This window comes from Melanotaenia boesemani, chromosome 11 (genome assembly GCF_017639745.1).
Source record: "Melanotaenia boesemani isolate fMelBoe1 chromosome 11, fMelBoe1.pri, whole genome shotgun sequence".
Lineage (NCBI taxonomy): Eukaryota > Metazoa > Chordata > Actinopteri > Atheriniformes > Melanotaeniidae > Melanotaenia > Melanotaenia boesemani.
The window spans coordinates 22,572,268-22,597,886 of NC_055692.1; the positions used below are offsets into that span (position 1 = coordinate 22,572,268).

General features: G+C 38.9%; 1 protein-coding gene across 1 annotated transcript in view; it reads right to left on the reverse strand.

Moving 5' to 3' along the window:
• adgrv1 (adhesion G protein-coupled receptor V1) overlaps positions 1 to 25,619 on the reverse strand; it is an 84,920-nt gene that overhangs the window by 8,160 nt on the left and 51,141 nt on the right. The window contains exons 89-92 of the mRNA XM_042000315.1: positions 17,391 to 17,507; positions 13,782 to 13,960; positions 10,523 to 10,680; positions 4,572 to 4,693 (exon numbers count right to left, since the gene is read on the reverse strand). Of these exons, the coding sequence (XP_041856249.1) occupies positions 4,572 to 4,693; positions 10,523 to 10,680; positions 13,782 to 13,960; positions 17,391 to 17,507 (576 nt within the window). The remainder of the gene's footprint in view (positions 1 to 4,571; positions 4,694 to 10,522; positions 10,681 to 13,781; positions 13,961 to 17,390; positions 17,508 to 25,619) is intronic.

A 25,619-nucleotide genomic window follows, 5' to 3' on the forward strand; every position in this document is an offset into this window, starting at 1 on the left:
AGAAGAAGCTTAGAAAAACACACCTCAAGACAAAAATCCCTCAAGTTTTCAAAACAGCTCTTAACAGAATACTTGACCCAAAATCTGCTATAATTCTTGAATTGGAAAAAACAAACTTTATGTTGTGTGCAAATGATTTTCTCTGATCAATAAACTATTTCTTTTAAGTATTTCCAGGTTTCACACAGCTGATGTTTGCGTGGGCACTCTTGCGGCCCTGGATATTCTTTTCCACATTAACACACACATATCCTGTGCTCTATTTTTAGAGAAGGAAGGGGGGGTGGGGGGGTGGGGGGGGGTGGGGGGGTTGTAATGAAGAATGGTTCTGTTTTACAGCTGTGGATATTTTTAACTGTTCCAATATGATGAGGTAAGGCTTATCGGCACCAGGAGGAGATAATGAGGGGTGGTGCTGTGGTGATTTAATTATTGTTTCCCTAATTCAGGTTGATGAGGAACATATGTACAACAGAAAAAGGAGCGATGGAGGTAGTATGGGTGGAAAAAAATTATTTAGGTGTTGGATTGACAATGAGTTTTTCTCAGGGTAACTTCAAAGGGGATCTGCTTTTAACTGTGGTTTTCTTGAACATGAAGCTGGAAACTACAGGTTGTTTTAACAACACTCAATGAATTAAAGAGTTCTGCATGCTGTGCAACACAAACACAACCATGCACAGCTGTAACATCTGCAACTGTTTAATATTGGTCAGCAATTAGCAGCACAGTGGTATGCCACACAACTACATCAACAATAACAGCAAGGTAAATATGGAAAATTCTTCTAACGGAAAATTCAGTGTATGAAGGAAAAAAAAAACACTTTAGATTACCTTGAAGCAGACACCTACACTGTAATAACTTCCCACTTCAAAGGGATAAAACTTAATGGAAAATGACAGCATTAAAGACCTCAGTCAAGGTTAGGAATACACGTTTAACAGCAGCAAGTGCAACAGATGCTGTGACAATGAGATGATCTTGTAGCATAAGCCTGAGCTTTTCCATACAGTGTTTGCTGATTCAAATTTTTAACACAGCTGACTAGCAGTTTAATCAGAAGGCCGTTCTGTTGCACCAAGACACATGAGTACAAAAATTCTCTTTGTGTCTTTAAAGTCCTGCATCTGATCATGATAAACATTTTCAGGCTTGTTTATCAGGATTTTACTTGCTCTCATTAAGCTTTCATTCAACTTCTCTATAAATAACACAAAATGTAACTATTCCTCATTACTGTGACAAAAATTAGGTTTGCTCCTAAAAAGCATGCACACATACAAAAATACAAATCTAATTCTAACCCTGCTTAGTGCAACACCATCTCCACAGAGTCTCTTTGTTGATACTTTTTATAAACTAGGTCAGATGAGTGTTTTGGTCTTGCTAATCAATGTCCTTGCACATGGTTAAGCTTTGGTGCTCCTCTCCTGTTTTCACGCTGATGAATCCTTTCTTATTCCTACTGCAGACCCCAGAGGCTCCCACTTTAATCACAGCTTTGAGGTTGCAATGTTCTCATCTGGACTGATAATCAATTGCTGTAGTTCTGTTCTATATTTTTTTTATCTCTCTCTTTCACAGTTTGGAAAGTTTCCTGATTAGGACAGCTTGTCATGCTTTGTGCAGGAGGATGGGCAAACTGAAAGCAATGGGAGAAAATCTTTTAGGTTTGCCTGATCCCATCAGGTTTTATGAAACTACTGTCGACCATCTGCTGTGGTGTGAGTGCACGCATGTGACATCTTTTTCATTTCCATAAAACTTGTGATATCAGTAGAGATTAGCTGTGCAACATGGTAATATTTATTAAACAGAAATGCAGATGGATAAGTTAATGTGTAATATACAGTTTCACCCACATGACCAATGACCAGGGGCACCACCAGGCTACTGATAAAGTGAGAAAACTGACCACATGATGTCACAGAGTGGGATAAACCTCATTGGAGCTGGCAAACAAGTGCTAAGTGCGACATTGACCATTGCCGTTGACATCACTTCGCTTCATTTGTCAGTGCACCAACAGGATGAGTTTACTTTGGAGCAGCCCTGTTGTCTTTGGCATGTGGATGCCACATATCACCACAGGTTACCACAGACCTTTCACTTTACAGACAGATGGTGTCTCCAAGATGATGACAGAGGAGACCACAAACATTTGCTGTCTTAGGATGATAGAAAAGAATGTATTGTGCTAAAGAAGGAGAGCCCAGAGAATTCCATGGACACCTTTATAAGAAAGACATTATGTCACTCCAGAGAAAAGGCATTCCTATACTGCATTTGGAAATTCATAAAGTTTGCTTTGCTACCAAGGCCCAGATCTTCAGTAGGAGGTACTCTTCAAAATCTTAAAAAAGGATCATGCATTCAACGGGTGGTTAAGAGGTTTCAGAGGTTTCAAAATTTTAGAGGCCTCAACAATGTTGCATTTACATCAAAACTTATAAGAGACTGTTTAACATGTAAATATATAATTATGTTTTGATCACTTTGTTAAACTAGCTAATCGAAAATTCATCAATAAACAGAAAAATTATTAGAGTGCTGAGGTGAATTGTTGTCTTCAGGTCTCGATTAAAAAAGTAAAATAAATAATTTATTTAGTCAGTACATGGGAGAAATTTGTGCTCATTGAATAAAAATCTGTTGGAGTCAGAGATAATTTAGAGCTAGTCCCTTCCTTTAGTCCAATTACATTTCAAAGATATGTCAGTCTATTATGTACTTCCAGTGTTGTGCCTGAAAGAGCTCATTGAACAATTGTTCATGAACTTGTTCATATTTTGGGGGAACGTGAACTGAACTTACTGTATTTCTGCCTGATGAACGTTATTGTGAGCGCGCTCATTCGCGCTTGTTTAAAAGAGTGCCAGGTTACCATGGAGCCCTCTAGGCAAAATCCAGCCTAAAACACATTGTAAACAGACCTTAATATATAAGTGAAAAACACCAAATCTGGGAACACCAACCACCACAGAGTCGTATGCGTCACCAAATGGCGAAGGAAGAAATCTTGCCTTTTTGTGTAAACTTTGCCCACCAGGTGTCAAGAAGCAACTCCAGAACGCCGGACATCGACAATATTAACAGCAAACCTGAAAAGGCATATTGAAATAAAGCACCCGGCTAGCCTTCCAAGGTATGTAAACTAAATATCACTAAAAACAACCTAAAGACTTGGCAATGGTGTGCTAAAGCAGATCCTCTACCACCAAAAACTAAATAACGGCATACACCAGGTGAGGTGTTCCGGGCATGTCCCACCGGAAAGGAGGCCTCGGGAAAACCCAGGACACGCTGGACGGACAACATCTCTCGGGTAGCCTGGGAACGCCTCAGGTCCTCCCAGATGAGCAGGTCATTGGGGTCAGGGAGAGGGAAGTCTGGGTTTCCCTGCTTAGGCAGCCACCCCTGCGACACGATTCCGGATAAGCGGCAGAAAATGGATAGATGGATGGATGGATGTTTTGCACTTTAAATATTGGACTTTGAAGTACATGCTTTATTCCTACTTCTGCCTGGTTCGTACCTCAGTTATTTTAATAATTCCTCATCAAAAAAAACCATTCAGGCATCCAAGCAAGTTTTTCCTCATTTTTTTTTTAGCTTTCTGCTTCATAAATGGCAACCACACATTGAAAATTAAGAAATCAGATGTTTTCCAGCTTGTGGCATCGCTTACTTTATCTTATGGAACACAGTGTTAAAGTAAAAGAAGGAGCAACCAAATGAGAGTTCGATCAAAACCCCTTCCCACACAGCTGTCACACCTCATTGCCATTAAGGAGATACTCTTGTTAAGTCACTGTTGTTCCCTCTTATAAACTCACATTGAACAAATAGTGCTGCATTAATGTACACTTACACACAGAAAGGTGGCAGTGAAAGATGTGCTGACCTAAAGAAACACCAGTCCAGCTACACAACCACCTCCACTGCTGGCTCAGAGGCATTAAGAGGGTGCATCAACTTCAACCCCTTTTTCTAATTTGTAAATACGCACGCACGCACACACACACACACACACACACTGTTTTTGCACAACAAAAACAGTCCTAAAATAAACACTGTGAAAAGGGCTAGGGAGACCACAAATAGACAAAAATGCAACTGGAAAGTAGAGACGACAGGGAGGCCTAGCTTCGCTCTTCTGAAGAAATTGTTGCTCTTTAAAGTTGGAAATCAAAGGCAGGCTGATGTTTCCTTGCCTTCATGTAATCCCTTGCCCCCACTCTTATGTCAGGAAAACACCAACACTTATGCACACACAATCTACAAAATCAGTCAATCTTACATTTCACAATCATTCAGAAGACTGCAACACTCTAGTCAAATTTGAACTCATTTTAGAGCTTACAGGCACATTTCAAAACAACTCTATAGATTGGCCACTAATTTATAAATCCACATTAGGTACTTGCCTCTCATTGCTACATTGTATGAGCACAGTTTTAATACAACAAACTTTTGCAATGCAAAGTTAGAGATGGTTGTATTTGAAAAATGCTAATAATATTGAAAGAAAAAGATAAAGCATGCACAAAAAGTAAAAATGTTCTCACCAGCATGAAGTTAAAGATGACATAGAGGATGAGCATCCACAGGTACCTGTAGCCCATATGGAGTCCTGCCCATAACCAGACCAGTGAGATGAGCAGAAACAGGTAGAGGACCAGGGGAACCTCTGTAGGACCAAATAAGACATAATACTTAAAAGCAAAATCAGTAGCAAAAAACATAAACACTGTGTGTCTGATGTGATACTAACAGTTTAATACAGATTTGTAAAAAAAGAATGAAAGCTTCTAAAGTGTGATAAACTCAAGAGCAGGGCAGTAAGGAGAGACTGAGGGGATGTTAGAGTGATTAGCAAGCCTCAGGAGCTGTTTAATGAACCAGCTCTAAAAGCCTTTATTCAACAGTGGTGTATGACTTTTCTGCTCCAACAGCCCTTTGAGTCCATGTGGTATTAATGCAGACTCATGTGGACTGAGATTAAAGCAACAGCTGCTGGAGAGGAGACACGCAAGGGCAGCTGAGAAAACCTCAGCTGCACAAACATACTTATGCATGACACTCTAGAGCTGGACTGTCCACTCAGAACTCCATCTGCTGAGCTGTTATGGTGACACTAATGCAGTGAAGTGAATAAGAAGTGCTGATACTGATCTTGCAAACAGTGAATATAGTCATTTTGCTTGTGGAAATAGTGGCAACAACTGAGGTGTAAGCATGTTTAGACTCACTGAAACAAACTGCAGTGGTTATGTGCAAAATTGAGCTGGTTATGAAAATGGTGACAGATGAACATTCTTCCAAAGCTGTAATAATTTATATTTTTAGCTTAATAGGCAACCCATATGTGTAACACGTGTGACACTAGTTAGCAAACTCTTGTAGTCCATGTTTCTGCTCTGGTGTGTGGCTGTGGTGGGAGAGCCCGTTTCCCCAACAACCAGGATCTTCACCTGCACCTTATCCATCATCAGTATTTATACCTGCTTGACCCTCCAGTCATGGCCAGATTGTTGGTTTACCCAGGGCTAACAGCATTTGGCCATCACTACATTCTGCTTGTTAGTCTTTTCCCTCAGCCTGTGTATAATTGTTGTTTGATTGCTCCTATCAGGAACCCAGGCCTGCCTGCCTACCTTCACACCATCATCATTCCTCTACTCATCTCCAGTCCTTTCCCTCTGCCAGTGGATTACAATAAACCTTTTCACCTATACTCAGGTCTGTGTCCGTGCTTGTATCCTGGTATCATCCTGAACACACAACATAAACAGTACATGGAACTCTCACACGCCCTAACATGTATACAATCCACACATCAAACAACTCACCCCACACTATGCACTGCATTGCCTAAAGTGTATGTATCTTTTATCTATGGACTGTGCAAAGTGTTTCTTTGATAAGAGGAGACCATAAAGAATCTTTTTGCAAGTGTACCAAACATGAGCTGTTCTATAGCAACTGGTGTCACCTTTTGGCCAATTACAGTTTGTCATCTTGAACAAGTAGAGATGACAACTGTGGCTCAGAACTGACCTTCTAATATCTTCTTATAACTTTTTCCTTATACTACTCAAGTTTTATGTGTCAACTCAAGAGAAAAAAACACACTAAAGCAGAGACTGGCTTGAATTACCTACCAGAGCATATTACCATTACACACAGAATAAAACTCTAGTTATTATCCTGTTTGTTTCCAGGAATTACTAAAGGATGTGATGGTACTAGCTGTTGAAAGGAATAATTATATAAATCTGATCACTGTCAACATAATCTTCAGAACACACCCTTACTGAAAGCATCAAACTTAATGTGACTGTAATGCAAGTTTGACTTTGGACCAAAGATGCTGATTAGATGTTTGTTTCAGTCTCTTAAACCACATTGTGTCTTTCGAAGATAAAGATTAAAGGCTATAACGTCCACACCCATACAGAATTAATTGCTTTGTATACATTTGCAACTCTGTTGGGCACAAAATGTCTGCAATATATATATATATATATATATATTTTTATATATATATATATATATATATATATATATATATATATATATATATATATATTTAAGGCACACTTATCAATAATTCTGTGGGTGAAAGCCTGATGTGCCATTTACAGTATTCACATATGCTCCACATGAACATATTCAACATGACATTTGGAACACAGTTTATAACATTATCTACACAAAGTACAATAAATTTAAGCATTATAAAGAAACATTAAAAATAAATACTGGCTTTAAAATGACTTTTGAATCCAAAGGGAATATTTAGTTTTAAAATTACAGTACTGAGTCACTCTAGTTGTAGTCTACTTCTACGTGTTATGTAGGACAGAGAGTACAGTTCACTTCACAAGTAGGATGGAAACACAGGGCATGGGGCCCAAGTTTACACAAAAAGCCCTCACTTAGGTGCTACTTCCATAACCCTGCCATTTTGACTCTACTCCAGGTTCTACTTCTTATCCAACAGTGACTTTACTCTGTTTGCACCCATTCTTGACACACTTCCCTATTTGTTATATTTTTGCTCACAATTTAATAAATCTATTTAATAAGATTAACTTTAGATTATTTGTCGTTTCTTTTTAAACTTTCTGGCAGCACAGACCTTGTATTACTAGAAGTACCTCTTTTCCCATCTTCCTTCCATCTTGCACTTATGTCTCCATCTCCTCCCTCCCTGGTTTGATTTTTCCAGCAATGTAAGCACATTCCAGTCTGTGGACAGAGCCGAGCTCCCACAGCAAGAACAGGTTTCCAGAGCCAAATGAAAACTGACTGTAAAATGCTGACTGACTGTTCAAGTCACTACCACCAAGACAACGAATAGGAAGCTGTTTTTCTTCACAAGCTCCTATTTACATTTGATCAGCGGGGACTCTTGGTTAACAAGACAAACCAAGAGGAGACACTGCGCTGAGGAAAAACAGTTGTGAAAGACTCAGGATGGTGCTGACATTTCTGCCACACAGAAGTGAACAGCTGCATTAACAACAAGCTGTAATAACAAGCGTGTACTGACTGGGATAAATTAAAACCAGGAATGATGAACAAAGGGAACAAATCGTACCTAAAAACAAAAACACTCAGAGAGCGCAGACCTCTGCCTAGATATAGGTTCACTCACCTGAGAAAAACCCCAAAAGGCCAAACAGCTTATCCAGTTACCAACCCATGCCAACACCCTTATGTATACTTTAAGCTAATATCAGCATGTTTCCATCATCAGAATAGGTGCAATATTTTCTGTTATGGTAGCAATCTGGCTTCGCTGTTAGCATTTAACATCTACCATGATGCCATCTTGTCATTTATTTATTTTTTTGCCAATGACTCTGGGCATTATCTGTTGAGTTAGAAGATCTAATGGCAAAATTATCCCTATCTCCCAATAGTAAAGAATCCTTTAAAAAATTCCTGGATCAGGATGGTGATCCAGATCACCCCCAAAATGCAATCACTTGCTCCTTTTTCCATCTCTGAGAATTTCTGAAAATTCAATCAAAATCCTTCCATAACATTTTGTGTTATATTGCTGAAAGACAGACAAACCAACGCTGCCGAAAACATAACCTCCTCCTTGGCGGAGGTAATACTATTAAATTTATACATATGCTCATTGTGGATTTGTTTACTCTGTACTAAATACATCTAGTAATACAAGGCATGAGAAAACGAGTTCGGTTTTGATCTGATGTAAAAAGCATTTACACAACAGTTTGAACTTAAAAGCTATTGAGCAATATGAAAATGTGTCAGTATGCACAAACAGCTGATTCAGAGACTCAAAACACATAATGTAAGCGATGCAACATTCAGTAATAAAACCTTATTCATCACATGCATTTGCTTATTTCCACATTTCCCCACCAACCAACAATCAAAGTGTGATGAGTGAACATTTGGTACAATCAAACCAGCGTCTCAAAAGAACATGGTGTATTGTAAATAAGGGTTAACTGATGATCTTTTGATATACACTACTGAGAGTTTTGCTGGCAATGTTTGCATTGGACAAAGAGGCAGAGTTCCAGTCTTCCACTGAAATACAAGTATATGTCTGCAAATGGGCTTGAGAATGTGCTCAAACAGGGCGCTGGCACAGTTGAATGATTTCACTGACGTCAGAGGTCCTGCTATATTTCACACAGTCCTGTTAGTTTTAAATGTGGGCTTCTCACATTCATGCACACATGCACAGATTAGCCCACATCTTATCTGAACAGTTGTTTGCTGCAGCAAGGAATTTGAAAATGCAACCTTTGCATTCACTGTCCAAATCAGCTATCCTACAGGTTCTGGGCTTCAACTGAGCGCAAAAAGTCAAGACTGAACTCAAATTTTAAAATGTGCTATGAAAAGTTGTCCAGATGTGTATTAAAGTTGATCAAAGAACATCAGCAAATATACATGAGCATCATTTAAGAAACTGAAAGTTGAATTTTTGTATGCTATATTTGTGTCCAAACCATTTTCTTAAAAGAGAATACATCTGCAAAAAAGGCCGTTGAAATATTTTCCCAGCACCAGTTGAATTTACCTTCAGTTTACTCAAGTATGCACTATTCTCACACAACTGGAGTTTTGGCCAGTAACTACTGCTACCTCCCCAAGGACAAGCCCAGAAGTTTCTACAGTATAAAGGTATTGCATTATACTGTATTCTCTACACTGCGTTGGACTAATATCTTTGACAATCACAATGTTTTGAGACAGTTAGGCTAGTTTATTGTTTTTGACTGGTCTGCACATGTCAGCACAGCAGGTCAGAAGTTGAGCTGCCAGCTGTCTTTCTCACAGATAAAATCAGTCAGTCTTATGTGATTGTCTGTGAGTTGTTAGTATCAGTTTCAGTGCCTCAATGTGAGACATTTGCAGACGTTTGTTGGCCTGAGTGCAGAACACTCATTGAAAATTAGTCCATGCACCCTGGTGTTGGTGTCAGTGATGATCAAAGCTGCAGCTGAATAACATTAGCAACTACAGCACAGTCGGTTAAACTGGGACTCAGTACATACTGAACACTTTGTGTTGCAGTAAAAGATCAGATGTCAGTAAGTGTAAATATGTTTTTTGTTCAGTGTAAAAAATTCCTCAAACAACTGGAATTGGAACTTGCCTTCTTTACCATCACTTTACCACCTTCTTTATATGTTTTTCTCAAAAGATTAAATACTCCAGTCAAATCAATATCCTGCAGGTTAGTCTTTTAACCTTAATCTTGTGGAAGATGAAAAATGTTTTGCTCTCTTCCAAAGAATGCACATTTTCCGTTTAGCAAAGCACTGTTTTTATTTTCTTTGCTGTTCAGAGGAGAGACTTTGTAAAGGGCAAAATGCTCACTTGCAAAGATACTGGCACCAATTCAGGCTTTGCTTTGTCATTGGAGGGCCTTGACTGAGTAAAGCAAGCTAAAGCCTGCTTATTCCTACTGATGGCCACTGATTACAGCCATAATGATGAGGGACCAAAGGGATTGGTTTGAATCTTCATGTGTGGGCTAAGAGACTGACTTCACTGAACAAATAGCACTAAGTCACGCCCATTATAAAGCTTATTTCTGTACAAGCAACTCAGCTGCATTATGTGCAAGTTTGAAATTGTTTGTACACGTCTGACAGCATTACTGCACTGTGTGTATTCAGTGTTTATAGTTAAAAGGTTTTGTAGTGTTATTCTTAGTAAAAATAAATGGAGCAGCTAAATAAAAGTGAGAGCATCAGCAGTATTTCACTCAAAACAGCAAGATGTCGAGCTTGTTAACTTGTGGTCATGTTTCTGTCTCAACAGCAGCAGAGATGGAATAAGTAAAATAAGAGTAGAACATTTTATAAAAAAAAATAGGGTCACATGCTTTTGAATTCCTGGTGTTATCCTCACAACAAGGTATAGTTATTATACTGTAAGACAAAGAGGTCAGGTCTTTTGTGTGTAAGTACATACAACATATTTACCTCATATATTATGCAGTCTTTCTAGTTACCTGTGCTGTTGGTCCGTCCGCGGTAAATGTCGTCGTAGGCCCTCCACTGCTCAGTAACCTGGTATGCATGGATGAAAACCACCACTACCGCAACTAGACAGATGAGAGGGACCAGCACCGCCGTGCACAGAGCTGCGTAGATGTTTGGGATAAAACACCTAGAGGAAAGAAATACCACAGAAATGTCATGGTTTTGGGGTAACATATTGTTGCTTTTTCTTTTTTTTTTTTTTAATACAATAAGAAAAATATAAGAAGAGACAAGGAAGGGAGAAGGGAAAATCATACTGAAATGAATTATGTAAAGCATGTGGTCAGGTCACACATAAGCTCTGGGAAAACAAAAACATATTAAATGCTTTCATTGCTCTATTTATGCCTAAGACTTTGTTGTTTAAAAAAAGGCCTTTGAGCCAACCTAAGTCTCAAGATTCTTGCTTAACAGAAGCTGCAAAATACGTATGTTCCTATCTCTGTCAGGATTGTGTTTTACTGTTACGTTGTCATATATTGTGTTTGTACCTTGTAATTCAGAGATCCTACTGGGCATGGTGGTGGTGTTAATGGAGATTCTCCTCACCTGGCAGTAATGGGAGATGCCACGCACCTGCTGCTGTCTGGCCTTACCAGCCTACTTAAGAGCCAGTTTGCAGTCTACTCGTCGCCAGATCGTTGTCTTACCCTAGTGGTACAACTCCAGCCATTAAGAGTTATTGAGTTTTGTATATAGTCATATTTGTAACAGTTTTTGTCTTGTTTACCTACCCTACAGAGGAATGCTGTTTTCCCAGTTGGAAGGACCAACCACAAGCTATTCATTCTGGTCTGCTGCCCTGCCACCACCATAAGGTCATAATGTTTTTCCTATTTAAAGCATGGAACAGCACTAAAGAACAAATAAATACACAGTTGTTGCCTACTTTTAAGGGAGATGTGCCAAGTTACTCCTCTTATATCACTTTTTGAGTTGGGTTGTGTCAGTAGTACTTTATTGTTTATTTCTCTGTTTTTCTCATGAATTCTTTCCCAGCTTCCATCAACCGGGAGTGTTTATCAAAGAAAACGGAGGGAAACATTTTTAATCTGGAAATTCAACAAACCTATATAAACTGCTACTTGTTTGCCAGGAGCTGGAAAACAAATAGCAAAAACAGTCAAGTGACTTTGTCTTTTTCACAAAACAAGCTCTGTCCTGGTTAGGTGGGAGCATCCCATACAGATAGGACATCGCAGGTTTGAGCAACCGCTGTAAAATAATTGGATCAATGGTAGCCAAAACATAAAGAGGTATGCCAAATAAAGCCTTGCATCATCCGTTTTCCACCAAGCTAGTGAGATGATGACTTGGAATGCAGTGGAATATGGACATTTGTCCTGCTGTGGCCTTGTGATGGGATGAGAGCCAACTGTACTGAAAGTCTCACATAGAAGAGAAATCCCAGGGATTCCTGTGGAGGGTGAAGAAAAATTACCCAAGGGCCTACTTCACTGACTTTATGGTTTAAAGGAGAAGAGAAAAGATAAAGAGAAGAAATACACTGAGCAGTACCTTTTATGGTGAATTTTTAAAGAAATGCTGCTGGGACTTTCTTTTTCACGTCTGGCAGCATAAAGGTTGTGGTTCACTAAGTACAAGTGCTCTGGTACAGAACACCAAATTCAAAGCTAATGAAATAAATCCAATGAGTTTAAGGGAATCAGACTTAGTGGTCACTTTCTGTTGGGATGATTTGATCACAGGACTCTCTAGCTGCAAATTTACTCCACATGTAAGACTATAAAATTATACTAGATTCTTCTTTGCTGTAAATCCAATGCTTCCTGTAAGTGTGCCACCAGAATAATTTAATGTAGTTTTTTTTTTTTGTTTTGTTTTCTCAACAACCTATCTTCTTATTGACTCCTGTCTCTGAACTGAACTCTGATTTCTCAGTTTCAGTTTAACCTACTCTTAAATTAAAGAAAGGTCTTTTAAAATTAAAACATGCAATCACAAGCATGTGCAATGGTAAACATTAAATGAGGCGCAGTAACAGGAGCTCCAAACCACAGAATATGAAACCCTGGTTCGAATTAGTAAAATATTAACATCCTCAATGCAGCGAGGCATGAAAAGCACCACAGTCATGATAGAAGATGCCAAAAATATCAAATCAAGACAAACAAAACATGGCTACTGCTGTCTTATTACACAAGTCTGCTCTCAGTTATGTACGTTCATTGTTAACAGGATCCAGCAATAATATATAATATATATGCAATAATATAACAACCAAAGTTGTTGTTGCAATATATGTTTTATTATTATGCATTATTTTATATGTTGCCATATTATATTGTATATTATGATATATATTATTTAATTATAATTAAAACATAGTTAAAATCCGTTGACGCTCTCAGACACAGTTACAACAAAAATGCCTCCTGACGTAAAGTTTGAGCTTGACACTTGTTTGTACGCAGGAAGGGCGAAACTGAGACAGCTGGCACGGTGAGAAAACAAGAGGTAATCTGTTTACTCTGATGAAGAGGAACAGAGAGGGAATAAATTAATTCAAAGGCTGTCTCACTCCCTCCTAGAGGAGGGTAAGCTCTCCGGGAAACTGAATACTCCTCTGTGTCCAGAGTGTGTACACTCACTGTCTCACATCCACCCACAGGAAACACGTATACTCACTTGATCCCAAGGATAACAGCCACACCTGAAACCACTGGCTAATATAAGGTGTGATTTAAGGGTTCAAACTTCATCTGTGTTTAACTTTGTACGTCACACACTCTCATTCACACATGGTACACATGAAAAATAAGACACAAACAAATAAACAAAACAAAATAGACACACCTGTCTGAGGACTATTCTGCAGCTTTTCTTTTATAAAATGACCTCATTGGTTTTGTTTTGAGTTTTAGGTGTACAATATGGCAAATCATTTCTAAAAGACTCCACCTCCGAAGTAAAGACTCAAGTTTCTGTGTGAGGCCACTCATGTAAACACTGAAACTCCTTCAGTTATTCCTTCAGCTGATTGGGCTAGCCACCTCCTCATATGATGTCACTGACTCAGGTGTTTTCTTTTCGCTCTCATCTAAACAGGAATTTCCCTAAGCTCAAAAAAGAACCTGCAGTCACCAAGAGGGACAATTTAACAGGCCCCTCAAAAAGACATTAAGTTAGATTTGGAGTAATTCCCTATTCCTGTCTCCAGCTCAAAAAGTCAACTTGTGTATTTATATATATGCACTGTGAACTTACACATCTCCTTGCACAAGTCCGTACACAGCATGTATGGTCCATCCAAAGCCGCCGAGCAAAACGATGACCAGGACAATGATGACCAGCACGGGAAGTCCCCAGCCCAACAGAAAGTAGAGCAAGTACTGCCGCTCTGTGTGTTCGTCATTCATCACCAGCACTTGCCAGAAGTTTACTGCCTGAGGAAACAGTTTGAGAAAACAGCTAAATTACTGGAAGGGAAACAAAAAAAGAAAGCTAAAGCCCCAGCACAAATACCTGTCATGAACTAAAATTATTCCCCTTCAACCCAATGACATAAGGGGCCCAGGGAGGCAAAATAACAGGACTTTGGAAAACTTTAATCTTTTTTAGCTTGTGAGGACATTTGGTCTTCATAGCAAGTGAAAAACTAAAATACTGTTACATCATATCCAAAATAGCTATCTTTGCTTTGTAATTTAGCAGGCTTTATTAGTCTTGTCCATCTGATACATTAAGCTGTGCATTGTTACATAAGCAGCTTTTTAACACCTGTTGATTGCAGTACAAACACAATGTCTTATCCTTTGTCAAGATTTCGACAGCTGGTGCTCTGGATAGAGGAAAGGCAGAGGGCAGTGGTTAACTTTACATTTTACAACAAGGGCGAAATTAGTCATTATTGGCAGGTGGGTTTAAAACTACTGACCTTTTATTCTATGGTAAATGGGTTATTATTCCAAACTAAACAGGGAATAACTTTCTTATGAAAAACAAACTTTGGGATCATCCCATAATCCCTCCAAGCTTTTTCACAGGTACAGTACAACAATTAACAGCTGATGACGTTTACATCAATCTGTAACTCAAGCAGGTCATTTGCACACCGGACATTGTGATGCAACTAATGACAACGGGGTAGTGGATGCTGACCTCTCCCTCAAAATAACTGTGTCAGCTGTCACCATAATCATATTGTATAACTATTGACCCAACAGATGTGGCTGCACAAATATCCAAGAATGAACTCAGGCAAACACAAACAGATACCTTACATGCAGTACACAACTGTCAGGTTCCAGTTGTGTAACTGTTTGAGTGCACTGCACGGAGGCAAGAGAGTGAAGTCAGTCAGATACAAAAGCTGCTCTTTCTTGGCTGTGAGATACAGTAAATATATAACAATTAACTGCTGAGCTGTTGCCTCTGTAGTGGCTGCATATACAATTTACTGTTGATACAGTGCATCGTGTTGCCAGTAAAAATAGCTGGCACCTGGATTAGTAGGCCTGCCGACTAAGATGAAAGAAAAAAAAAAACATCTGAAATTTTCGAGTCTGGGATAAATAAAGTACATCTAATTCTGAAGATGACTCGACGTTTGGCTGTGGCTTTGTATTAGCGCCTTACTACAGGGTTTTCTATATTTAGATCTACTTACGGTTTTATCCTTCTGTAATGTTACAGCAGCCAGTATGATGCTAGCTCTGCAACTAAATTTATTTAAAAGTTTTTTGGTGCACTCAGAGCTACTTTAGGCAAATGTGTTTCTCCAGCAATGCTCCTTATGTATAGAGTGACTTTCAATATATCATTAGCTTACAAACATTCCTTTCATGACATAGTTTTAAATGTGTTTTATTAACTTAAAAAATAAAATAAAATAAAATGTGTCTGACCAAACCTGTTGTCATACTGACTTATTCTTCTAATATTACGTTTAAATACAGCGATCTGCTGTAAACCTGGTACCTGAGACAATTATTTGACTTTCAAACATTCAGTAATAATAACAGGCACATAATATAGGCCAGCATTAACATTACTCCTTTCAAAAGTATCTATACACACATTTAGAGTACTCTAAGTTTGACTCTTTGAGCCTCTCCAGTCAAGAAGAGGCTGTCCTGGATGGAGATTGAATTATTGGCATTAATCCAGGGTATATTCCCCTGACCATTTACTTCAGATGCACATCCTCATATACACACACTGTTATTGATTAGAGTCTTCTTCTTGGTCTGAGATGGGCTGCTGGCGCCTGCTTATTTCAGTCACTTATCTGAAAGCGGCAAACTGGCAGGAGGGAAAAATGGGTAGGGAGATTTTCCGGGGGTCGATAAAGAGACTCTAGTGAGGGTTGGATGGTTTCACTGCCACATTTTAATGAAAGCTAGAGTGGTAGGAATTTTTTTCTGGTCAGCTTGTATAACTGCTGACAATCAAGAAATGACCAGAAATGCTTTTAGGCCTAGATGTAAGAACAAGGGCAATTTCTGAAAAAAGTAAATCTTAGTGAGCGTGCAAAAATAAAACCACAAAATTCAAAGTCATTGTTTTATGCATGCAATACTATACTTGCTATTTGAACTGTATAGGTTGAATCATTGTTTGTTTTTACCTCCACCAGATCCAATCACCTTTGCTTCCATACTAACTACATCCATGTGTGTCTAAAAACAGTTTGCACGTCATAACTCATTTCATCCAGATTTAAACACTTCTTAAGCCACATGAAAGCCTTTGACTCAGCCTTTAAACCTTAAGATATCACAGAAATCAGTCAGTAAACAACCTGACATGAACAAAAAACACAGCATACATTCAACATGCCCAGCACAGCCTGGATCCAGTACAACCCTGTTATGGTCAGTTCCATATGATTTTGTAATCAAATCTATATTAACAAGCTATATCTAAAAAAATCTTCTATTTTCTCACAGATTTGGAGAGAGAGAGAATCAGAGGTAAATGGTCTATACCATTGGTCTATAATGAACTCTAGAGGGGCTACTGATAAAATCCAGCCTATGTTCGTGACATTCCTGTGCTCATAAGCCATCTTTAGTCACTCTGAAGGATTAAAACAGGATTAGGAAAAATTTATAAACCCAATTTACAATGTGTAGCATGGATGTAATGTATGTTAATACAAAAATAATGAAAATTCTTTTGTATCAATGTTTTCATATCACCTCATTTGCCCTGTTGTTGGGAAAAGAGCAAAACAAAATGTGGGCCACATGGCCAAGAGAAAGGGAGAGCTGCTGAACAGAGTGAGGTGTTACTAAGTGGTACCAGCTTGTGGTCAAAGGTCATATCATGCAGTAATCTGGTACCTTCATCTCACAGCCTTGCCTTGTGTTGTAGGAATGAAGTTTAGAGGCTTATTACATAAAAACACACACTCCCTTTTAAGGAATTAAATCTAAAAATGGGAGACCTCTCTGTGCCAATTTATGAGGAAAATTAGAAAGAGGGAGGGACATGTTTCTCATATAATGTTTGGCAAAAAGAAAAATACTTGTTAGAATTCCCATTTCTCTACATAAAAATCATACCTGTTGGTAAATGCAGAAAACAGCACCAAATAAATAACTTGAAACAAAATGATCATAACAACAAAAAATAAAAATAAATGCACAGACACAGCTTCACACTTTGACACAGAATAAGTAGATAAACAGCCCTCATCTCATAGCTTTTTCCAGGCAAAACAAAAAGGTGGGAACTAAACAATAAATCAGGCCAGTGGTCTAAGACACTCTAAAATAATGACACAATGACCATCACTTCACAAAACAATAAATGCTATGTAGGGATGATGCTACATAAAGCTTTTTGTATTTCTTGTCATTTTAATGTTACCTGTATGAGCATCCAAAAGAATTGGCTGAGATGGAAATAGTGAGAGAAGAGCGCCAGAGCAGCACAGCTGTCCTCTGAGAAAAGTCTGCCCCGAAAAGCTGACACCAGGAAACAAATCTGTGGAGTTAAGAGAAAAAAGACACATTCACAGTTAGTGAAACTTTCCTCCTTCAGCCAAATAAAAGGCATTGGGACTTTTTTTTTTTTTTTTACACAATTTTTTCTCTTGTGATACTCCACTCATATTTTGCATCGCGACTTTGAACAGTGCACGCAGGTGATGCACTTCTTGCTGTGTCAGCAAATCGTTTTGCATGTGACATCATTTTCTGTTAGTTTTAGGGTTGATACCATTTTAAAAGAGATAGCAGAACCAACTCCTCCCCACCTCCTCTGCAGAATAGACATCCTTTTCTGCAGACCTGTTACATCACCATGCAGTAAGAGTCGTGTGGAGGCAAAAATAAAAACAACAACTTAAAGACTGAAAAATGTCTTTATGTTAGCTCTTACACATGTAGCACCAATGTGTAGGTGGTGCAGCATTTTTTCACAAAAATGTAAGGAAGTAGGATTGCACAATCATGGCAAAGAAACAGCTTGCTAAAAATGTGGATGCAAGAGAGAGAGAGAGAGAGAGAGAGGTGAGAGAGAGCGTTTCGTAGGCGGGAATACACCAGAGTCTAAATTCAGTATGTGAGATTGGAAGCAGGATTGTGTGATAAACCCTTGAGAGTAGCATAAAATCCTGCAGTCCTACTGTCCATCAGAGAGTTTCATTCACCTTTGGTGCCATTGCAGCCGAGCAGTTGTTGTATAACCTGCAGCTTGTTGGCTAGCTTCCAGCAGCGTGGACCAGAAAGGAGGTGAATGGAAGACAGCAGGAGAAAAGTGGTGTGGGAACACTGATAACTTGGAGTCAAATGTGCTCTACACTGTAATAAGTATACTTGGGTACATGTAGTAGCAGAGACTGCTTTAAATACATAAAAAGGTCTCAAATAAAAATGTTTTATCCTTAAGTGGCATCTTTACCTCTTTGAAGGAAGATAATATTAAGTATGGTGTCCTTTGAACTATGGTGAACCACCATTTTTTTAAACTACCTGTTTGTGCAGGTTTATGTAAAAGTAGTTACACCTCAAATCCCTTTCTCTACAGTGTGCTCCCAGTCTTCTTTTGTTTCTGCTGCTCTTTCCTAAATATTTTCCTTTTTAAAGAATTCAGAAAAAAGAACACAAAACACTCACACCTGGGTTTTTCAGGTCTTACTAACCCTGCTTCATTCTGTGAAAGGGAAAAGACAGGTACATAGGAAACATGAATCACTTTCCCATGCATGCTTTAAGCCTTGCCTGGAGGGTGTGGGTGGGAGGAAGAGCACAGGAAGGGAAGGTAACTCGTGCATGGACTACCTGGAATCCCGCCTGAACTGAGAGGCTGTTCAGGTAGCATTTTAGAACAAAGATTATGCAATGTAGCTGTGTGTTTTTGGCAGAGTTAACCAATTTGGCAGAAGGCACAGTATGACACCCATCTATTCTTGGAAAAGCATAAAAATTGGACATTTTCAAGTGAGAAAAGATCAACTGCAGCGCACAATCATAGCAAAACATGCACAACATGCAAATGTTCATAGGTTCTATTTTCACTCACATCAGTTCAGCTCACCCCTTAAATGATTATTTGGATGATTCATTAGGATTCTGGCTATATCTACAGCACATCCAGCAGTACAAGCCTGGATCAGGGGCAGTTTTGAGAAATGCCCTCACTCCAATTTACAGTCAGATAGGTATGACACAGACAAACAGCCCTCATAGGAAGAAAAAAAAAAAACAAAACCAAAAAAAAAAAAAACAGGGCAAAGGGCTGAAAAAGTACGTGCCGTAGACTGAACAAAGAGGTGGCTGTTTGTGTGTGTGAGTGTTTGTGTCCTGCACTGTACCCTGAGCAAGGAAGCATATAAGATAAGGAGTCAAGCAGACATGTGAACACTAAAGGAAACTTGACCTGACTATTACTTTTGCACCCATTACATAATGTATCTCTTGACATAGCTCACCTGGCTAATTCACCATAATTACAGACATGGACAAAATTGTTGGCTCTCCTCTGATAATGAAAAAAAAAACAACCAAAATGGTCACTGAAATAACTCGAAACTGACAAAAGTAATAATAAATAAAATTTACTGAAAACCAACCAGTTAAAATCAGACACTGCTTTCGAATTGTTCTTCAACAGAAATATAAAAAAAATAAACTAATGAAAGAAACTTGGAGAAAAATAATGGCATTCTTAATGATTTGACCATGATCATGATTGCCTCAAATGATCTTTTGAAGCAATCACAGCAACTATTTCTGTAACTGTCAGTGAGACTTCTGCACCTGTCAACAGGTATTTCGGACCACTCCTCATGAGCAAACTTCTCCAGTTGTCCAGGTTTGAAGGAGGCCTCCTCCAGATGGCATGTTTCAGCTTCGTCCACAGATGTTCAAAAGGATTTAGAGCAGGGCTCACAGAAGGCCACTTCAGAAAAGTCCAATGTTTTGCTCTTATACCAAAAATCTGTTCATGCAATAACAGACAGTCTCATTTCTGAAACAAGGCTGTAGTAGAGAGACTTTTGGATATCTTCAGATATCCTAATTATTTGTAATATAATAAAAGGTTGTAAGGATAAGGAGGAAAAAATAACAAATCAAATCATGTCTGTGGTGTAGCTACCACACCTGTTGCTTGCTAAGAAGAATTCACAAAAAGAAAAGATTACAAGAATTGAAACATTTGAGATTCAGACCTTCTGGACACCAGGACTGGAACAGATATGGATATGGCCATTATAGGAGTGTATTAATAGAAGTAGCTAAGTAGGTATGAGGGTCATGATGGCTGTTGTTGAGTCCATTGTGAAAATAACAGATATGTGTCAATTTTATAATGGTGACCTAGACTTTGTCCTTACAAATGTGTATGACAGTGTGTATGAATGTAATTTTCTTTTGTGTAAGAAATCAGGACTCAACAGTTTTAGACCTTCAGGCTATAGACTGGAAAGTCGTGCAGGAACTGAATACAAGTCTGAATAATGTGTTGAGACCTTGTTCTCTCCCAGGTAAACCAGGAAACGCCAACGCTCATGCATGTAACCCCTTAATGTCTGCTCATATATATAATTGTATCACACAAAGATAAGTGATTAGCATAGTTTAAAAAATGCTGGCAATGAGAAATTAACAAAAGAGTAAGAGATAAATAGAAAGGGAAGAAAGGGTATAATAACGTAGAAGACAGTTACAAAAAAAGTGCTTTAAAAATTTTATAGAAGTAACAGCAGCTCTGCTTTTACAGACCTTCTTAGCTGGCATGAGTCCTACAAATTAATTAGTCATTTATCTACGTGGCTAAATGTCCAGTCAGAAAACCTCAGCGGCCTTAAGACATAAAGGGGAGTCTGTTCATTTTTGTTGTTTTTTTCCTCCCAGATATATTGCTGTGTAGTGGATTATTTGAACTATTTTGGACATTATATAACTTAATTTTAAAATGATAATCAAGTCTAAAAGAATCTAAATGCTTGTTTTTTAATGTTATTTCACCACAAGAAGAAGAAAATGAAAGAAAAGCTACAATAATTTGAAATTGAGAAGAAAAGCATCAATTGAAATACAGCACATTATAAACTTCAAGATGTAAAGAAGGAAATCTGAGAAATGCTGTGACATTAGGTGGAAAAAGAGGAAATATCCTAACATGATGGAGCTGCTGATGGAGCTGTTGCTGGTTGCAGCTCATCCTCCCAGTGAGTTGTGCAGCTGATCAATAGGCCTGTGTGCTGATGCTAAGTGTACAAATATGGCTAAAAATAGCATTTGCCTGATGCATTACATCACTAAGGGAGTGTGGTCTTAGCTGTCTGCCTGACAGACTGTCCATTTAAACTTGACCAAAACACTAATGCTCCACAACATCTCTCCTTTTCCTTCCCTATTTTTTTTACCCCAACTCCATCCTTTGCTCCACCCTTCATCTCATCTCATCTCCCCTCCTCCTCTTTTTTCTTCCTTTTTCCTTCACCTCCCCCTTCTCTCTAACAGCTACCGGTCTGATCTAGCTGGCTCCAGCATCAGCCTGCACCCTGGGTGTTTCCTCTTCTGCCTTTGTTCAGAGAGATGAAGAAAAAGAGAAAAATATGAATGAGGTTATCATTCTTCTCTCCCTGCCTTCATCAATGGTCTTCAACACCATGCCTTACAACAAAAAAAGAATCAAGTTCTCACATCACAATTAATTGCTTTGTCTTTCTTCACCCATAGCTGAGAAATTCAGAATAGGGTAAGGCAATGGTGGCTTAAAATGTTCAGAATTACACACAAAGGCCAGCTGAGATCATTTTAAGCTGGAATGTGACTGCTCCAGTCAACACTATTTTCCTTTTTCCCACTACTAAATTCAGTATGTACACAATTCCTGCATGTAAAGCACGGGGGTAGCCATGTCTGAGGTGAAGGTTGAAGGAGATGGCTGATAGCTGGGTTAGTGGGCCAGTGTTTGTGTAAAAGGAGGAGAGGTAACTGATGTGACTTCACATTTGCTGACCAGACATAGAGAACGATGGTACAAAATCAGTCTAAAGTACATAAAGTCAGGTGATGATGACTAAAACCAAATATATCTTAATTGTGACAAGTGTCCAATTAGCACTATAATAAAATTTTCTTTGCATTTAAGCCTTGCAACAATTCACCATTACACTGCAAACAATGAGCAGCTATATCAAGTGTTATCCAGTTTTGTTTTCCAGCTCCAGTCCAATTACATAAGGTCAAACTGCAGACATAGAGTTCACAGTGTTTTGGGTTGACTCTTGGGTTTAAGCATACATGCTGAGCAAGCTGTTGGCGAATAAACACCCACCCCCTTCTGGTGTGTTTCACATCCAAACAACCACAACACTGCATCCACACTTGTGTACGTGAATACACACAACTATATTTCAATAGCACGTCTATGTGCGTGTGTGTAGCATTGCGTGACATTATCAAGAGCTTTTTCCTTTATTCTGGGAAGAACTGATATATTTGCAGAATAAATGACAGGTTGCAAACTGACCAGTATCATCACAGTCTTGGGCAAAGAACATCAAAGTGTATGTGACAGCCACAACAAGGGTTAAGAGTGTCAACAACTTTACAGTGTCTTTAGTGTCATTATTTCCAGCTCCAAATCCAACTTCTTTATAAAGTACTTTAAAACTACCACAGTGGACCAAAGTGTTACAAAATAAAGGCAAAAACAAAAATGTCAGCATCTCAAGAGTGTGAAAAGGCCAAAAAGAACAGGTGAGTGTTAAGAAGAAATTTAAACACAGGCATGGAGGAGGCCTGTCTGATATGCCGAGGCAGGTTGTTCCACAATCTGGGACCAGCAATAGCCAAGGCCCGACCTCCTCAGAGCTTCTGCTTTGTTCTTGGCACCAACAAGACCTGTTGATCAACTGATCTATAAGAGCGTGTAGGTGTGTAGAGCTCAGCAAGTGGTGCAAGAGCATGGAGGGATTTAAAAATAAATTAAATGAATAAATGAAACTGGGTTCTAAAACATACAAGCAGCTAAAGGAGTGGTGCTAAAACCAGAGAAATAGGTTCATGTTTACAGTACATATGCCAGTTAAAAGACTTGTGTCAGCATGTTGTACCAGCTGAAGACGTGTGATGGAATGGCATGGTCTGAGACCCAAGAAAATGTTTAAATAAAGGAACAACCCAGGCTTGTTTTGATTTTGGTACATAGACCTGTTTTACAGAATGAGTATTTCTGAAAGAACCGCTAGACAAATATTTCCACCAATGCCATTTTTGCTGTTGCTGCATCCCTCTGTCACTGCTCATAAAGAGACCGGCAGTAACACAAACTCCTCCAAACAGGCAATCTAAGCAGTGCCACCCACATGATGCACATTTAGCTGCATTACAACAGGCCCCTATTTTCTCTCATTCAGACAGTAGAGGAGTATCAGTGCTGCTTTTCATCACAACATGGCTGTTTTCAAGACGACTCTTAAATTTCCTTCCTCAGCATCTGGAGCAAAGCAGCCTGGAAACCAGACAGAGATTTCATTGCAAGCCATGACACACACACACACATACACACATGCACACTCCCACACAGATTCATGTGCATCTGCACAGCTATAAAAACACAGTAACCAGCTGTTCAAGGTCAGCTTCCTGAACACACACACACTCAATGGGCCTGCTTTGCTCCGCCACAAGCCTCTCTGTGTGCATGTGTGCCTCTGCTAAAGTTTGATTATTAAGCACAGTTGGGTTTTTTGTCCTAATTTCTGGGTATGGAGATAAAATTTTGCAACGTAGAATAGCGTGGAAACATGAACATTTGTCTCAGTCTCTTTGAGATGCATCTGCACAATAATGTGTATCATATCAAAAATCTGGCAGAAAAAAAGGACAGCAGTGGTTCACATGTTTTATATCCATAAGTACTCTGATATGATTAAGATAGTGCTATGTGAGTTACATAACAGATAAGACTATGAACAGCTAAGCAGTTAACATTTTTTTATATTAGGCCGTTGAATCGCTTCCATGGCAGAATTATTTTAATGGTTCCGTTATCATATGTGAATCAGGAGGTTACTGCTAGTGCACATCTGACCACAAAGCCAACAGGAACCTATAATTAACTGCTAAAGTAGCTTCATTCACATCTTATACAACAGGTCGTCGATGCAAGAGAGATCCCATGTCTATCAATGAGAGCTTATAAAGCCAATCAATTTGAACACTGAGCAATGATGTCTCATTGTGAGATTTAGGTTTAATTAGAAGCACAGCTGAAATGGCATGTACCTCTTTAAATCTCAGACCGGCAATCTTTATTTACTTTTGATAGACTTAGATTAAATTAAACAAGATTAATAGAACATATTGGCATATGAGTCCCAGCTTTATTTACACTGTAAACTGTTTTTGCAATTTTGCATTAAGCTGTGAAGATCAATCTGTTACATATGCTGTTATGAGTGGTCACCCAGACCTGTGCAGTAATGAGATGCATTGCACAGGTTTACTCTTCACAGGTGGATTCATTTTAAGAATTAGAGTTGGAGGATTTGACTCAGCCAATTTCCTTTTGTGCAGCAATTTCTTAGTGGGCTCCAAAAAGGTTTAGTCATAAAAAGAAACTCCCTGAGGAGCCATCGATCAGGAACTTCATCCCCTGCTGCTGTTGAACTTGACTCTGGCCATGGAGCTACAGTGACCCCTACAGGCAAAGGTATGTGAAAGTGTGTGCTTTTCTGTGCAAGCTTTTATTCCATATTTAATGTCTTTGCCTACAGTATGTTTTCCATCACTTATAATCAAAGTAACCCCAGGTAGAGTCATCATGTTAAACTCCAGTTATCTAATCAAGCTCAGGAAATACTGTATTTGAAGAAGAGCTAAAAACAAACTGAGGAAGTAGTCTGAACAAAAGAAGTCATTATAAATACATCTCTCTTAGATTACACTGCATGCTTTTTCCTTTCTTTATTCAACACTTCCTGGTGCCCTCAGGAAGGCAGGCAGCTCTGAACTTCTATTTCAGGACGTTAAGCCTGTATCACACATGCACGCAAAATCCAAAGCCACACAAACACGCACACACACACACACACACACACACACACACACACACACACACACACACACACACACACACACACACACACACACACACACACACACACACACACAGCTTTCTCTGTGACATTGTAGACTTGGCAGATGGCTTTCAGTGAGGTCTCGATCAAGTTAACATACTGCCAATCTTAACAGCAAAACTAAGTAAAAACATACTGAATAAATTCTGTCCCACATGTTACAACAACTGGGAAACATCCTGTTTGACCTAACCTAGAAAAACCACAGCAAACATCCAGTGATAATAGCAACATCACTGACCTTAATAGTTTCAGGGTAAATGCATCCGAAACATCCAAAGTTCAGTCAACTCTACACATGAAGTGCTGCCAAGATAAACTGTGAAACTCCAAAAATAGAGCAGGATACTGAGAAATTTGAGAGGCTCTCACATTCAATCATAGTGTGCCCTGGTTGAATAAGTCCAACTAAGTAACTCCACGCAATCAGGTGAAAGGTGCTTCGTGGAGCAGGGAAATCACTAACACTTATTATTACATTTTTAGACATATTTCAG